Genomic DNA, 16,466 nt, shown 5'->3' with positions numbered 1-16,466 from the left:
TCCCTCCACCTTGGAGGCTCCCTGCCTCCATTCCTGACAAAGGGCTTTTGCTCAAAACGTAGGTTTTCCTCCTCCTCCAATGCTGCCTGACCTGCTGTGCTTTTCCAGCACCACTCTAATCTAAACTCTGGTTTCCAGAATCTGCAGTCCTCACTTTTGCCCTTACATATTACAGAGTTCATTTGATAGCAATAATGAAGAATTTTTCTCGCTTCCTGATGACGCATGAAGGCGAATACAAGTAGTAACTGGCTACATTAGTTTTGTCCTGTTGATTGTATGTCATAATCTTTTATACCACAGCAAAACATGAAAACATTGCTGGTTTCTTATTGTTATTGGTGTCTATAGCAATTACAACAGCATTAAAATCAGCTTCAAAGCTCACACTTCTGCGTGAAAAATTTGAGATAATTTCATGCATTAATTTTTTCTACATTGCTCCTCTGCTTTTTGATCTTATCAAGGGAACAATGAACATGAAGTATTAAATTAGATTCCATTAATTCAATGTAATAGTACAAGTAATAAATGGTTTTAATACAAAGAAAATTGTAAATCCCTAAGATTTTTCACCAATTAAAAATATTTAATTACAAAATTACATGTCAGCTAAATGTCAAAATACTGACACTTTATATTCATAACTGCTCTAACAAGATATTAGCAGTGGTTAGGGACAACGTGTTAAGATAGCAAATGTCCAGATGTTCACATTACCTTTAGATGAACCATTACCAATTCAATGAAATTATTGAAACAAATAGATTCATCAAGAACAAAGAGGTTTGTGCCAACCTTCTGATGAAAGTAATTGTTCAATTTGGATCAATTCTCGTTGTTCCGTCAACCCCTTCACATTCAACCCTTTCCGTTGACATATTTGAATTGCTAAAGAATTAGCCTTTAATGCACGAGTGTACCAGCGTTTTCCACATAGTGCTCCTGAAAATAGATAATGACCCTATGGTGGAGAGAAAATATAATAAAGCAGAATTTAAGTATGTAAGAGCACTTTTAAAATCTATTACTAAACAAAATTATGAAAACCGGCTCTATGTAAACTACTAATATGTTCTGTGAGATTATTCCAGTCATATGTAGTTTACACAGGTACTAAACTTTATCCCAAACTATTACATAAACCAAGGAACAAAGGTAGACCACTCGACACTTTGAAACTGCTCTGCCATTCAATAAAATCATGGCTGATGGCCCAATGTGCACGTATTTCCAATCTATGGACTTTACAATGAGACAACATTGCCACATGAGGGGAGAAAAAAGTTTATGAACAACGTCAGGCCGATAAATAGGGGCCATCCCACAAAGGTACTAGTGATTCTTTTACTATTCACAAATAATGAACATATTGAATAAAATACTGTTCCAAAGTTCTCAAGTGTGTTTCGGATACTTTGGAAGTTTCGGAAAGGATTTTGAAGGGACAGTGGAGTTTGCAGAGGCACTGGCCATAATCTCTCAGTCTTCTCCAAACTTGGGGATGGTGCCAAAACACTGGAAAATTATAAACATTATAGTCTTGTTCAAGAAACATCATAAAAATATGCCAAGCAATTAAATATCATTCAGTTCAACCTTCGTCATGGAGATGCTTTTGATACAGTCAGTTATTTGGGATGAAATTAATAATCACACAGAAAACAAGGTGGGATGATTAGAAAGAGTAAGCATGCTGGAGTTTTTGAAGAAATAACAAAAGCTCAATGAAGGTAACATTGTTGATGTAATATACATGGGCTGCCAGAAGGCATTCAATACAGTGCCACACAAAAGTTTTGAGTACACTTTATGTCATGCTATAAGTGGGATAGTTGCAACAAGGCCACAAGTTGGCTGAGTGATGGGAAACAGAGAGAAGTGGTTAGTGGAGTTCAGCAGGTTTTGGTTTCAGGATCCATGCTTTTCCTGATATACATTAATGATCTGGACCTTGGTACGAAGGGAACATTAGGTTTCAGATGACAAAATCTGGAAGAATTGTAAATTGAGGGAGACAGTGCAACACTCCAAAAGGACATAGAAAAGGATATGGAGGAGTGCAAGGTGGTAGATGGGTTTAATGCAAACATGTGTGGTGACAGAATTTGGTCAGAACACTAAAAGGCAATATATAAAATAGGGGTTACAATTCTAATGGGGAATTTTAATTTTCCCAACACTGACTGAGGCTACATTAGTGTTAAAAATTTGCGTGGTGAAGAATTTATCAAATTTTCCTTATCAATATATGGATGGTCCTACTAGAAAAGGAGCAAAACTAGACCTTATTTTGGGCAATAAGGCAGGACAGATGACTGAAATAAAAGTAGGGGAACACTTTGGGTATAGTGATCATAATTCAATTAGTTTCAAAATGGTTATGGAAAAGGACGCACCTTCCATAAAAGTTAAAGTTTTTAATTGGAGTCAGGCAAATTTTATTGGTATGAGACATGAACTTTCAAAAATTGATTGGAGTAGACTGTTCACGGGTAAAAGGACGTCTGACAAGTGGGAGGCAATCAAGAGTGTGATGATGAGAACTTAAAGGCATTTTGTTCTTCTTCGAGTAAAGGGGAAGGTTGGTAAGATTAAGAAACAATGGATGAATAAAGATATTGAGGTTCTAGTCAAGAATAAAAGAGAATCTTACTTCAGATATAGACAACTTGGTTCAATTGAATAATCAATATAAAACTTGTAGGGGCATTAAGAGATATCAGGAAGGGAAAGAGGGGATATGAGATAGCAATGGCAGACAAGATTAAGGATAATCCAAACATTCTATAAATACATTAATAGCAAGAGGGTAACGACAGAAAGGAGGTCATCTTTGCGCTGAACCACAAGAAATGGGAGAGATACTAAATGAATATTTCATGTCAGTTTTTACTGTGGTGAAAGAAATGGAGTCTTGAGAATGCAGAGAAGTAAACTTCAATGTTTTAAAAACAATTCACAGTACAGAAGAGGAGGTTCGGGAGGTCTGAGAGAATATAAAGGTGGATAAATCTCCAGGACTTGACCTAATGTATCCCAGAACGTTATGGGAAATAAGAGAGAAAATTACAAAACCCCTTGAAGAAATATTTGCATCATCTATAAGTATGGGAGAGAATGCCTGATGACAGGGTGGCTAATGTTGTACCTTTGTTTAAGAAAGGTTGTATGGAGAAACCAGGGAACTATAGACCTGTGAGTCTGACTTCAATTGTGGGTAAATTGTTGGAGGTGATTATAAAAGATAAGATTTATGGATATTTAGAGAGGCATAAATTTATTAAGGATAGTCAGCCAGGTTAAGAGAGAAAAACCATGTCTCAAATTTGACTGAGATGTTTGAGTGAGTTACCAAAAAGATTGATGGTGGCAGAGCAGTAGACATTGCTTATTTGGATTTCAGTAAAGCCTTTGACAGGATTCTGCATGGTAGACTAATTTTATAGTTAGGTCACATCGGATTCAGGGTGAGTTTGCCAATTGAATATATAATTGGCTTACTGGCAGGTGACAAGAGAGTAATGGTAATTCTGACTGGAGACCTGCAACTGGCAGTGTTCCACAGGGCTCAGTTCTGGGTCCCCTTTTGTTTGTCATTTATATAAATGATTTGTATGAGAACACAGAGGCACGGGTAGTAAGTTTACGGATGACAACCACAGGAGATGGGGGAGTTACGAAACAAGTATTTTGCATCAGTGTTTACTGTGGATAAGGACATGGATGACATGGGGAAATAGGTGGTGGCATCTTAAAAAAAGTCCATACTACACAGTTGGAAGTGCTGGATGCCTTGATACGCATAAAAGTGGATAAATCCCCAGGACCTGATCAGGTGCACCCTAGAACTCTGTGGGAAGCGAGGGAAGTGACTGCTGGGCCCCTTGCTGAGATATTTGTATCATCGATAGTCACAGATGAGATGACAGAAGACTGAAGGTTGGCTAACATGGTGCCACTACTTAAGAAAGGTGACAAGGAAAAGCCAAGGGACAAGAGACCAGTGAGCCTGACATCGATGATGGACAAGTTGTTGGATGGAATCCTGAGGGAAAGGATGTCCATGTATTTGGAAAGGCAGGGACTGATTAGGGATAATGAGCATAGCTTTGTGTGTGGGAAATCATGTCTTACAAACTTGATTGAGTTTTTTGAAGAAGTAATAAAGGGGATTAATGAGGGCAGAGCAGTGGACATTATTCATATGGACTTCAGTAAGGCGTTCGATAAGATTCCTTATGGTAGACTGGTTAGCCATGTTAGATCTCATGGAATACAGGGAGAACTAGCTATTTGGATACAGAACTGGAAGGTAGAAGACAGAGGGTGGTGGTGGCGGAGGGTTGCTTTTCAGACTGGACGCCTGCGACCAATGGTGTTCCACAAGTATCAGTGCTGGGACCACTGCTTTTTGTCATTTACATAAATGATTTGCATGTGAACAAAGGAGGTATATAGTTAGTAAGTTTGCAGATGACACCAAAATTGGAGGTGTAGTGGACAGCAAAGGAAGTTACCTCAGAGTACAATAGGATCGTGATCAGATGTGTCAATGGGCTGAGGAGTAGCAGATGGAGTTTGATCTTGACAAATGTGAGGTGCTGCATTTTGGAAAAGCAAATCAGAGCAGCATTTATACATTTAATGGTAAGGTCCCGGGGAGTGTCACTGAAGGTGACGTTGGAGTGCAGGTTCATAGTTCCTTGAAAGTGGAGTCGCAAGTAGATAGGATAGTGAAGGCAGCATTTGGTATGCTTTCCTTTACTGGTTAGAGTAGGAGTACAGGAGTGGGGAGGTCATGTTGGCAATGTACGGGACATTGGTTAGACCACGTTTAGAATGTTGCGTGCAATTCTGGTTTCCTCCCATCGGAAGGGTGTTATGAAAACTGAAAGGGTTCAGAAAAGATTTAAAGGATGTTGCCAGGGTTGGAGGATTTGAGATATAGGGAGAGGCTGAATAGGCTGGGGCTGTTTTACCTGGAGTTGAGGGGTAACTTTATTGAAGTTTATAAAATCATGAGGGGCACAGATAGGATAAATAGACAAGATATTTTTTCCTGGGGTGAGAGAGTCCAGAACTAGAGGGCATAGGTTTAGGGTGAAAGGAGAAAGATTTAACAGGGACCTAACGGGCACTTTTCACGCAGAGGGTGATGCATGTATGGAATGAGCTGCCAGAGGAAGTGGTGGAGGCTAGTACAAAAACAACATTTAAAAGACATCTAGATGGGTATATTAATAGGATGGGTTTAGAGAGATATGGGCCACGTGCTGAAAATGGGACTGCATTAAGTTAGGATATCTTGACGCATGTTTTCATGCTGCACATCTCTATAACTCTATAAAATTGGTGGCATTGTAGACAGTGATGAAAGTTCTGTAATATTCCAAAGGGATCTTGATCAAATGGATCAATGGGTGGAAAAATGACAGATGGAGTTCAATGTGGATAAATACGAGGTATTGCATTTTGGTACAACAAACAAGGGTAGGGCTTGTACAATTAATGGTAGGGCCTTGATTAGTGTTATAAAACAGAGAAACCTAGGGATGCAGGTACATAATTCTTTTAAGTTTGCTTCACACAGAGACAGGGTGGTTAAAAATACATTTGGCAAGCGTCTGTCCCTTGAGTACAGGAGTTGGGAAGTCATGTTGAGGTTGTATCGGACATTGGCGAGGCCTCTTCTGGAATATTGTATCGAGTTCCAGTTGCTCAGTTAGAGGAAGAATATTATCAAGCTGGACAGGGTTCATATCAGGATGTTGTCAGGTTTGAGGAAAAAAAAGACTGGATAGGCTGGGATGTTTTACAATGGAGCATAGCAGGTTGAGAGGTAATCTGGAAGGAGTTTATAAAATAATGAAAGATATTAATAGAATTAATGGTAATTGCCTTTTCCCTACGATGGGGGATTTCAAGACAAGGAAGTACATTTTTAAGTGCTTGGGAGCCTCCTGTGAAGCGCTTCTGTGATGTTTCCTCCGGCATTTATAGTGATTTGTATCTGCCACTTCCGGTTGTCAGTTCCAGCTGTCCGCTGCAGTGGCCGGTATATTGGGTCCAGGTCGATGTGCTTATTGATTGAATCTGTGGATGCGTGCCATGCCTCTAGGAATTCCCTGGCTGTTCTCTGTTTGGTTTGTCCTATAATAGTAGTGTTTATATGAACAAATCAACGGCACATCCATGGGCTCACCCATCTCTAGACTCATAGCAGAAGTGGTAATGCAAAGGTTAGAACAAACAGTCTTACCGCAAATTCAACCTAAACTCTGGGTCAGGTATGTAGATGATACCTTTGTAATCATTAAAAACACAGAAATAGAGAACACACACAGGATCATCATTGCAACACTCACAGAAATCCGATTCACTAGAGAGGAAGAAAAGGACAACCAACTCCCATTCCTAGGCGTGATGGTACAGAAAACACCGAATGGAGAATTCACCAAAGGTGTACAGGAAAGCCACTCACACAGACCAAGTCCTAAGCTATGAAAGCAACCACCCCAACACACACAAAAGAAGTTGCATCAAGACACTATTCAAAAGGGCCACAACACACTGCAGTACACCAGAACTGCAAAAAGTGGAAGAAGAACACCTGTACAATGTATTCGCCAAAAACGGATACCCCCGCAATTTCATCAACAGATGCCTAAGGGAAAGACAACAGAATGAGGACATGCCACAACCCAAAGGACTAGCCACACTACCATACATCAAAAACATTCCTGAACTGACAGCCAGACTACTGCAACCACTAGGACTCATAACAGCACATAAAACAACAGCCACTCTCAGACAACAACTCACCAGGACGAAGGACCCGATACCCAGCATGAGCAAAACCAATGTAGTGTACAAACTCCCATGCAATGTAGTGTACAAACTCCCATACAAAACACTACATAGGACAAACAGGAAGACAGCTAATGATCCGCATCCATGAACACCAACTACCCACGAAACGACATGACCAGCTATCCTTAGTAGCCACACATGCAGATGAGTTCGACTGGGACATACTACTATTATAGGACAAGCCAAACAGAGAACAGCCAGGGAATTCCTCGAGGCATGGCACTCATCCACAGATTCAATCAGTAAGCACATCGACCTGGACCCAATATACCGGCCACTGCAGCGGACAGCTGGAACTGACAACTGGAAGCGGTAGATACAAATCACTATAAATGCTGGAGAAAACATCACAGAAGCGCTTCACAGGAGACTCCCAAGCACTGAGGATGTCACCTAGACAGGGGACGAAACGTCTGCAACACAAATTCCCAGCTTGGTGAACAGAACCACAACAACGAGCACCCAAGCTACAATTCTTCTCCCAAACTTTGAGTACATTTTTAAGGTGAGAGGATAGACATTTGAAAAAGATATGAGGTTTTATTTAGACACAAAGGGAGGTTCACATGTGGAATGGACCTCCTAAGGAAATGGTGGATGCACATACAATTACAACATTTAAAAGACATTTGGATAAATACATGAGTAGGAACAGTTTGGAGGGATATGGGCCAGGAGCAGGCAGGTGGGACTAGTTTGGTTTGGGATTATGTTTGGCATGGATTGGTTTGATCGTGGGGTCTGTTTCCATGCTGTGTGACTCTATGACTCTAAAGGGGGTACAGAAGCACTGAACATAGCAGTACAGTTCTGGTGGTGCAAAGGTAGTGTCTCTTCTTTTCGGCTAGATAGCTTGGATTTGCTTTTCATCTAATCATTGGTGTATATAACATGTTTGAATGGTCTGATTAAAAATATCTACAATATCCTCAGCTTTACTAATAATAGCACTGAAGGTAAGAACAAGGAAATGATGCTGAACTTGTTTCACACACTCGTTAAACTTCACTGTGTCCAGTTCTGGGGGCACATTACAAGAGAGTGCAAATGCAATTGACAAGGCTGTTCCAGGGATGAGAAGTTTTAATTAATGGGGATGGACTGCAGAAATTAAGACTGTACTCTGTGAAGAAACTCAGATGAGATCTGACAGAGGTTTACAGTGTCACAGGCAAGCCTGATAAAGTTGTTAGGGAGAAACTGTTCCTGCTTGCAAAAGGATCAAGAACCAGCAGGCACAGATTTAAAGTGAGTTGCAGAAGGTATAAATGTGAATGTAAGAAAAAACATTTTCACATGAGTAATTAGATTATGGAACGCACTATCTGGAAGTATGGTGGATATAGGCTCAATTGGCATTCAAGAGGTTACTGGATGATAAGATGAACAAAAATAAACTGAAAGGGTATGGGAGAAGTGTAGAAAATTGGCAGAAGAAAACGATACTCATCTGACTGCGATGATACTTGTAACTGTGGACGCAATAAGCTGAATGATCTCTTTCTGTTTTTCTTCTTTGCATGCTTGAGGAGTGTGTGCACTAACACATATTAATGAGAAGTAGAACATTTGTACAATTTAAAGTTTTTTATACTTTCATATGAGTGAGTGAGTTCCTGAAGAAGGGCTTATGCCCGAAACGTCGATTCTCCTGTCCCTTTGATGCTGCCTGACCTGCTGCACTTTTCCAGCAACACATTTTTAAGCTATGAGTGAGTGAGTGTTAACATGTCGGACAATTTTTCAATTACAAATAGAGGCCACACACTGATCTTGTGAAATTGATGAACACTGATTTATTTCTCATAATATCGTGGGAAGAATTGACTGGACTGATGCAAAACAGACACTTTGCACAGTTAAGTCAAGGATTCTCCTCTCCGAGCAGTAGGTACAGTCAGTTTTATAGGGTTACAGCAGTGTAATGTTAATTACAAGACAATGCAGTTTCAATTACACTTAATATAAAACAATTGCTTGTCCAGCAGTATCCATCAGTTAACACCTATAACAGGAGGTTTAGCTAATCTGCAGAAACGGATACTAATGGATAGCATCCTGGCTTCAATAGGTCCCTAGGGTAGTATTAATCCTTGTCAGGTTTCTGGGTGCCATCTAGTCTGCGTGGGCTTTGTAGGGATTGAGTACCAGGGGAGACAGGGAATGCCCTCGGGGCTTCAGGAGCAGCGATACTATTGTAAGGTAGGAAAACCAGTTAGCAGATCATCGCGGCAGTGTATTCTTTCAGTTGGGAAACTGTTTAGGTAATGTCTCGTTTCACTGTTAGTTCCTGAGTGGAGTCTGGTCAAGTTGAGGTGCAAGTGGCATTACAGGTAGACTGTCTTTGACTAAAAATAGACATGCTTTCTGTGAGTAAGTAGTGGGCAGACAAAGTGGTTTGCTTTTCTCCCACGTAACAATAAACTAATTTGTACAGTGCTTAACTGAAACATCACTTTAAAAGCTTCAGTGAGGATGTCATCAAACAATAATGGAAAGAATCCTAACATTTTCCACTAAGAGTCACCAAAGGCAGCAAAAACGGTCTTCGCAACCCAATCACATAAAACGTAGGATGCAACTTCTCAGCAGTTATCATAAGGGGTTCAGATGCACTGAAGTTTTTCTTGCTTATGGTGTATCAATTGAAACTCCCAAGAAAATCTAATTATTAACTGAATGCCTATGTTAAACATACCTCTATGGAATGAGGGCTCAGAACAATGCACCTTTTGGCATCACTCCATGCTTTTCTGTCCAAAATATAAAGTGGCACAATATGAACAAAATGTTATGCATAAATACAACAGTTTAATAAAGATTGGACTTGTTATGATGAATGCATTCAAACAAACTCTGATTTTGTCATGGCCACTTATCAAAACTGACGCAAAAATTCTACTTTAAGGACAGAACATTTACATTATTTCCCCACTGGGAAGTTGTACGAAGAAATGGCAAAGGCCTGGTCCAGTCATTTTCCAAAACCCATAGATGGCAACATTTTATCTTTTAAATCTTAAGAAGTAAACAGGAAAAAGACATGGGCTTTCACCAATGAGTCACAGTATTTGACATAATTCTGTATTTTCAAAAGCATACTTGTGGTCATGGCAAGTTTGGATTTAATTGAGCAATGAGCAATAAGATGGAACATTACACATGGCAACCTATATATTAATTGTACAAACATATGATCAAGCAGCAGGAATAGGTCATTCAGCTTTCAGTCTGTTATGCCATTCAATATCATGGACGATCTGATTATAAGCTCACAACCAATTTTAGCCTAAGCCTGATGACCTTTCACCTGCTTGCTTAACAAGAATATACCTACCTCTGTCTTAAAAATATTCAAGAACACTGCTTCTACTATCTTCTCAGGAAGAGTCCCAAATGTTCACAATCTTTAAAAAAGATTTTTTCTCACCTCAGTTTTAAATGGGCATTTGTAATTTTTAAGCAAAGGCATCTATATCCAGATTTGCCCAAAAGAGGAAGCACAATCTCCATATCTATCTTGTCAAAACCCATCAGGGTCTTGCATATTTCAATAAAGCCTCCTTTTATTGTTCGAGACACCAGCTGGTGCCAGCCTAATCTATCCAACCTTTCCTCATAAGAAATCCTACTCATTCCAGATATTAATCAAATAAACCTTTCCAGGTCTGCTTCCATGCACTTACATTCTTCCTTAAATAAAATGTCCACTATTGTATACAATCATCCATTTGTAGTCTCAGCAGTGCTGTGTATAACTGAAACATTACTTGGTTCCTTTTGCATTCAACTCACCTCTCGATGAACAATATCAATATCATTTCTTGCTGTACCTGCATATTAATCTTTTGCAATTCACATACTAAGACCCTTCTGCAAATCAAGACCTCTTCAATCTCAATTTAGAATTACTGAATCCCTACAGTGTGGAAAAAGGCCATTTGGCGCTACAAGTCCACACAAACCCTTCGAAGAGTAACCCATTCAGACCCATTCTCCTACCCTATTACTCTACATTTACCCCTGACTAATGCATCTAACACTATGGGCAATTTAGCGTGGCCAATTCTTTGGATTTTGGGAGGCAACCAGAGCACCCGGAGGAAACCCACGTACATTTACCCCTGACTAATGCATCTAACACTATGGGCAATTTAGCATGGCCAATTCATCTAACCTGTAATTCTTTGGATTTTGGGAGGCAACCAGAGCACCCGGAGGAAACCCACGCAGACATGGGGAGAATGTGCAAACTCCACACGATAGTCGCCTGAGGCTGGAATTGAACCCCGGTCCCTGACACAGTGGTTAGCATTGCTGCCTCACAGAGTCACTGTGCCCTATTTTCATTCTTCTGGCCAAAATGGATCATTTCAGATTTTTCCACAAGGCATCCAGTTGCTAGGGCTTTGCCCACTCACAACCTGTCGATATCCCTCTGCAAAATCCTTACGTCCGTTTCACAATGTACTTTTCTACTTGCGTGTCATTAGCAAATTTGACAACTATACCTTCTTTCTCTTTTTCAACTGTAATACCTGTGGTCCTAAATTCAATAATTTCCTTATAATATACCCATTGTAGTAAGATGCCACAGCTATAATTCAGTATTTAATTGCAGGCAGAAAAGAAGCCTTCATGCATAAGTGCTTAGATTGACATGGTTAGCACAGTGATAATGTAATATATTCACAACTTTTTCCACAAAACAAAATTAGGGACTGCACTTGAGTCATTCCATAAAATGAATCAGAATAGGTCTACTTGCTAGAGGATGAAGATGGAGAAGAGTGGAAACATCAGCAGTTCCTCTGATGGGTATGCCAAGCATTCAAAGCAGATGTTACAATATTGATTATTTATTGGCTCAATAAAAGAGGGCTTTTAATTTACATGTTAGCAAATTCAATGAAAGTATGGTGAAAATTGTTTGAATCTTAACTTCTTGTTCAAATTCATGTCTACAGGATGACAGACTCACTGCAAGCTGATTTACAACATTTGTGTAACACCAATCAAACACCAAAATAAGAACAATCATAAGTTTTTGTTCAAGAAGACTGGTTCTAAACTGGCTTTAAACCTAATTAGAAAGAACAAGAACACTAAATAGCAAATTTACTGTAGAGACATTTTGGCTGGTGCTGCTTGATAATTACATCTTATGGAGATCAGGGAAAAGTTCCTCAAATACTTCAGACCATACTTTTTAAAACATAATATCTCATCAGGTGATATCAAAATCTAAGCTTTTCCAAGTGTAATGGATTATCTTGAATTAAATAATATTTAGTGAACAAGTGCAAACTTACTTGTATTGACACAACTGGAAATAGCAATAAGATCTCTTCTCATACAGCAAATGATTAAATGCACTACAACAAAATTAACACAAATCAGTTCTCCATACAATCACATGCTACAGAATGCAATAAAAATCACATTGTTCACAAATGCATAATTTGCGATAACATAAACAAATAAAACATTTGTGTGGACTGCAGGTTCTAAGTAAAAACCATAATTTTGAGCATCTACTTTGTGTTTTATTGGACAATCGAGGCATCTTATGAAGTTCCCTTTGAAAGTTGAGTCACAAAATACAAAAATAAGGAGGAAAAAGCATATGAGAGGGGAAGAGTTCCAGGGGTATCTAGATTTTCATCAGCTTCATTAGTCCAAGGAAAACAGATATTGCTAATGCTCTATGAATGAACATTATATAGCTGAAAAAGCAACCTGGGGTAACCTGCCACAGCCTCAAGTCCTCCACTGAAATCACAAACTCATCACTTGAAAGGAAAAAGCAAAACATCAGATACTTTTATGACCTTAGGTCTTCTCATCTTCAGAGTAGCAATCGTTGCTGTACAGAAGGCAACAACTGTAGGATTCCCAGATAGATAACATGAAATTAATTTGTGTACCTAGCCAGGGTACTAAAAGGCTTACAGTACTAGAATAAGCCATTAGTTTCATTTACAAGAATGTACAAACTCACTTTGTATGTGAATCCTTAATATTGAAACTTACCATACTCGTATTGCCTCATTCAAAGACTTCACTGCTGCTTCATAATGTTGCTTCTTCATATCTGATTCCCAATGCTCCTGAAATATTTTTGCTCGCTGATCATAAAGAGAGTGAAATACATTAAAAATACTAATTCTTGTTTTCTAACACACTGGCAAGGCACAGAAAATGAATTCTAAATGTCTTTGCTTGCTTGGCAGCATTTTCTTATACATTACAGAATGCTGGATTTGAAAGAAAAAAATTAAAAAATTGAAGTACAACAGACGAAACAAACAACTGAGGAGGCTTAACTATACATCAAATTTGTACTATCAAGATTGAAACAGTACAGGACATTAAACAAGGAATCCAAGGCTGAATAATGATTTTATTATACAGCAAAACCTTTCATTTCGATACTTCAGTATACATTTTTAAAATACATTTTTTAACCAAAGAACGAGTTGCTGCGAAGAAACTGTGATGATGAAATATGATTATTGGTACATGGTTCAGTGATACGTGCTATTGTACTGACTGCACAGGACAGACATTGGCACGTGGTCATTTAATTGCAATGCACCTCAACACAGTATCTGTACACTGATCAATATACGTTGTGTTTCAAGGAAGACTTTAAAAAAAAGTATTCATCATCCCAAAATTCAAAAATATCAAAAATAATTAGCTAAACATTTTGAAATGATTGCATTTTTCTATAATTATTTTTACAAAGATTGACTTTCAAAATAAAGGGTCAGTTGAATCTCTTACCTCCTCTTCCTGAAAGCACTGATCTTCAAATTGCTCAAAAAGATCATTATGATCAATAGAATATTGCTTTATAAGACTGAAATCTACAACAAAGAAATAAAAGATGGTGTTGTAGCTGAACTCAGGTACAGAACAAGTACGAAGTTAAATCCTGAATTGATAAACTGTAACTCAAAAGGTAAGAGAGGTAGGCATCTAGTGCAGGAGTCTTTTGTGGATATACCCATTTCAAACAGGTATGATGTTTTGGAAAATGCAGGGGGTGATGGATTCTCAGAGGAACGTAGCCAAGTGTCTGCTATGGAGACTGGTTCTAATGCAAAGAGGGGTACATCGGCTTCCAAGAGATCAATTGTGTAAGGAGATTCTCTAGTCCGAGGTATAGACAGACGTTTCTGTGGCCAGCAGCGAAAAAGCAGAATGGTGTGTTGCTTCCCCGGTGCCAGGATCAAGGATGTCTCAGAGAGGGTGCAAAGTGTTCTCACGAGGGAGAGGGGCCAGCAAGAGGTCATTATCCACATTGGAACCAATGACATAGCAAGGGAAAAGGTTGAGATTCAGAAGGGAGATTACAGAGAGTTGGGCAGAAATTTAAAAAGGAGGTCCTCAAGAGTAGTAACATCTGGATAACTGCCACTGCTATGAGCTAGTGAGGGCAGGAATAGGAGGATAGAGCAGATGAATACATGGCTGAAGAGCTGGTATATGGGAGAAGAATTCACGTTTTTGGACCATTGGAATCTCTTTTGGGGTAGAAGTGACCTGTACAAGGAGGACGGATTGCACCTAAATTAGAAGTGGACTAATATCCTGGCACGGAAATTTGCTCGAACTGCTCGGGAGGATTTAAACTATAAGGTGGGAGGGGTGGGACCCAGGGAGATAGTGAAGAAAGAGCTCGATCTGTGACGGGTACAGCTGAGAACAGAAGCAAGTCAAACAGTCAGGGCAGGCAGGGACAAGGTAGGACTAATAAATTAAACTGCATTTATTTCATGGTGTGTTGCTTCCCCGGTGCCAGGATCAAGGATGTCTCAGAGAGGGTGCAAAATGTTCTCACGAGGGAGAGGGGCCAGCAAGAGGTCATTATCCACATTGGAACCAATGACATAGCAAGGGAAAAGGTTGAGATTTAGAAGGGAGATTACAGAGAGTTGGGCAGAAATTTAAAAAGGAGGTCCTCAAGAGTAGTAACATCTGGATAACTGCCACTGCTATGAGCTAGTGAGGGCAGGAATAGGAAGATAGAGCAGATGAATACATGGCTGAAGAGCTGGTATATGGAGAAGAATTCACGTTTTTGGACCAATGGAATCTCTTTTGGGGTAGAAGTGACCTGTACAAGAAGGACGGATTGCACCTAAATTAGAAGGGGACTAATATCCTGGCACGGAAATTTGCTCGAGCTGCTCGGGAGGATTTAAACTATAAGGTGGGAGGGGTGGGACCCAGGGAGATAGTGAAGAAAGAGCTCGATCTGTGACGGGTACAGCTGAGAACAGAAGCAAGTCAAACAGTCAGGGCAGGCAGGGACAAGGTAGGACTAATAAATTAAACTGCATTTATTTCAACGCAAGGGGCTTAACAGGGAAGCAGATGAACTCAGGGCATGGTTAGGAACATGGAACTGGGATATCATAGCAATTACAGAAACATGGCTCAGGGATGGACAGGACTGGCAGCTTAATGTTCCAGGATACAAATGCTACAGGAAGGATAGAAGGGAGGCAAGAGAGGAGGGGGAGTGGCATTTTTGATTGGGATAGCATTACAGCTGTGCTGAGGGAGGATATTCCCAGAAATACATCCAGGAAGTTATTTGGGAGGAACTGAGAAATAAGAAAGAGATGATCACCTTATTGGGATTGTATTATAGACCCCCTAATAGTCAGAGGGAAATTGAGAAACAGACTTGTAAGGAGATCTCAGCTATCTGTAAGAATAATAGGGTGGTAAAAGTAGGGGATTTTAACTTTCCAAACATAGACTGGGACTGTCATAGTGTTAAAGGTTTAGATGGAGAGGAATATATTAAGTGCCTCCAAGACAATTTTCTGATTCAGTATGTGGATGTACCTGCTAAAGAAGGTGCAAAACATTTCCTACTCTTGGGAAATAAGGCAGGGCAGGTGACTGAGGTGTCAGTGGGGGAGCACTTTGGGGCCAGCGACCGTAATCCTATTAGATTTAAAATTGTGATGGAAAAGGATAGACCAGATCGACAAGTTGAAGTTCTAAATTGGAGAAAGGCCAATTTTGATGGTATTAGGCAAGAACTTTCAAAAGCTGACTGGGGGCAGATGTTCGCAGGTAAAGGGACAGCTGAAAAATGGGAAGCCTTCAGAAATGAGATAACGAGAATTCAGAAAAAGTATATTCCTGTCAGGGTGAAGGGGAAGGCTGGTAGGCATAGGGAATGCAGGATGACTAAAGAAATTGAGGGTTTGGTTAAGAAAAAGGAAGAATATGTCAGGTATAGACAGGAGAGATCGAGTGAATCCTTAGAAGACTATAAAGGAAGTAGGAGCATATTTAAGAGGGAAATCAGGAGGGCAAAAATTGGACATTAGATAGCATTGGCAAATAGAATTAAGGAGAATCCAAAGGGTTTTTACAAATATGTTAAGTACAAAAGGCTAACTCGGGAGAGAATAGGGCCCCTCAAAGATCAGCAAGGCAGTCTTTGTGTGGAGCCGCAGAAAATAGGGGAGATACTAAATGAGTATTTTGCGTCAGTATTTACTGTGGAAAAGCTTATGGAAGAAATAGAATATAGGGAAATAGATGGTGACATCTTGCAAAAT

General features: G+C 39.6%; 1 protein-coding gene across 5 annotated transcripts in view; it reads right to left on the bottom strand.

Annotated features, from left to right (window-relative positions):
- LOC122540666 (E3 ubiquitin-protein ligase TTC3-like) overlaps positions 1-16,466 on the bottom strand; it is a 110,066-nt gene that overhangs the window by 72,109 nt on the left and 21,491 nt on the right. For all 5 annotated transcript variants that reach the window (XM_043676701.1, XM_043676702.1, XM_043676704.1 and 2 more), the window contains 5 exons: positions 13,663-13,745; positions 12,907-13,001; positions 12,186-12,248; positions 9,572-9,626; positions 799-964 (listed from right to left, as the gene is read on the bottom strand). In XM_043676701.1, the coding sequence (XP_043532636.1) occupies positions 799-964; positions 9,572-9,626; positions 12,186-12,248; positions 12,907-13,001; positions 13,663-13,745 (462 nt within the window). The remainder of the gene's footprint in view (positions 1-798; positions 965-9,571; positions 9,627-12,185; positions 12,249-12,906; positions 13,002-13,662; positions 13,746-16,466) is intronic.

Source organism: Chiloscyllium plagiosum, chromosome 35 (genome assembly GCF_004010195.1).
Source record: "Chiloscyllium plagiosum isolate BGI_BamShark_2017 chromosome 35, ASM401019v2, whole genome shotgun sequence".
Classification (NCBI taxonomy): Eukaryota; Metazoa; Chordata; class Chondrichthyes; order Orectolobiformes; family Hemiscylliidae; genus Chiloscyllium; species Chiloscyllium plagiosum.
This window is presented reverse-complemented; position numbering and strand designations above follow the sequence as displayed.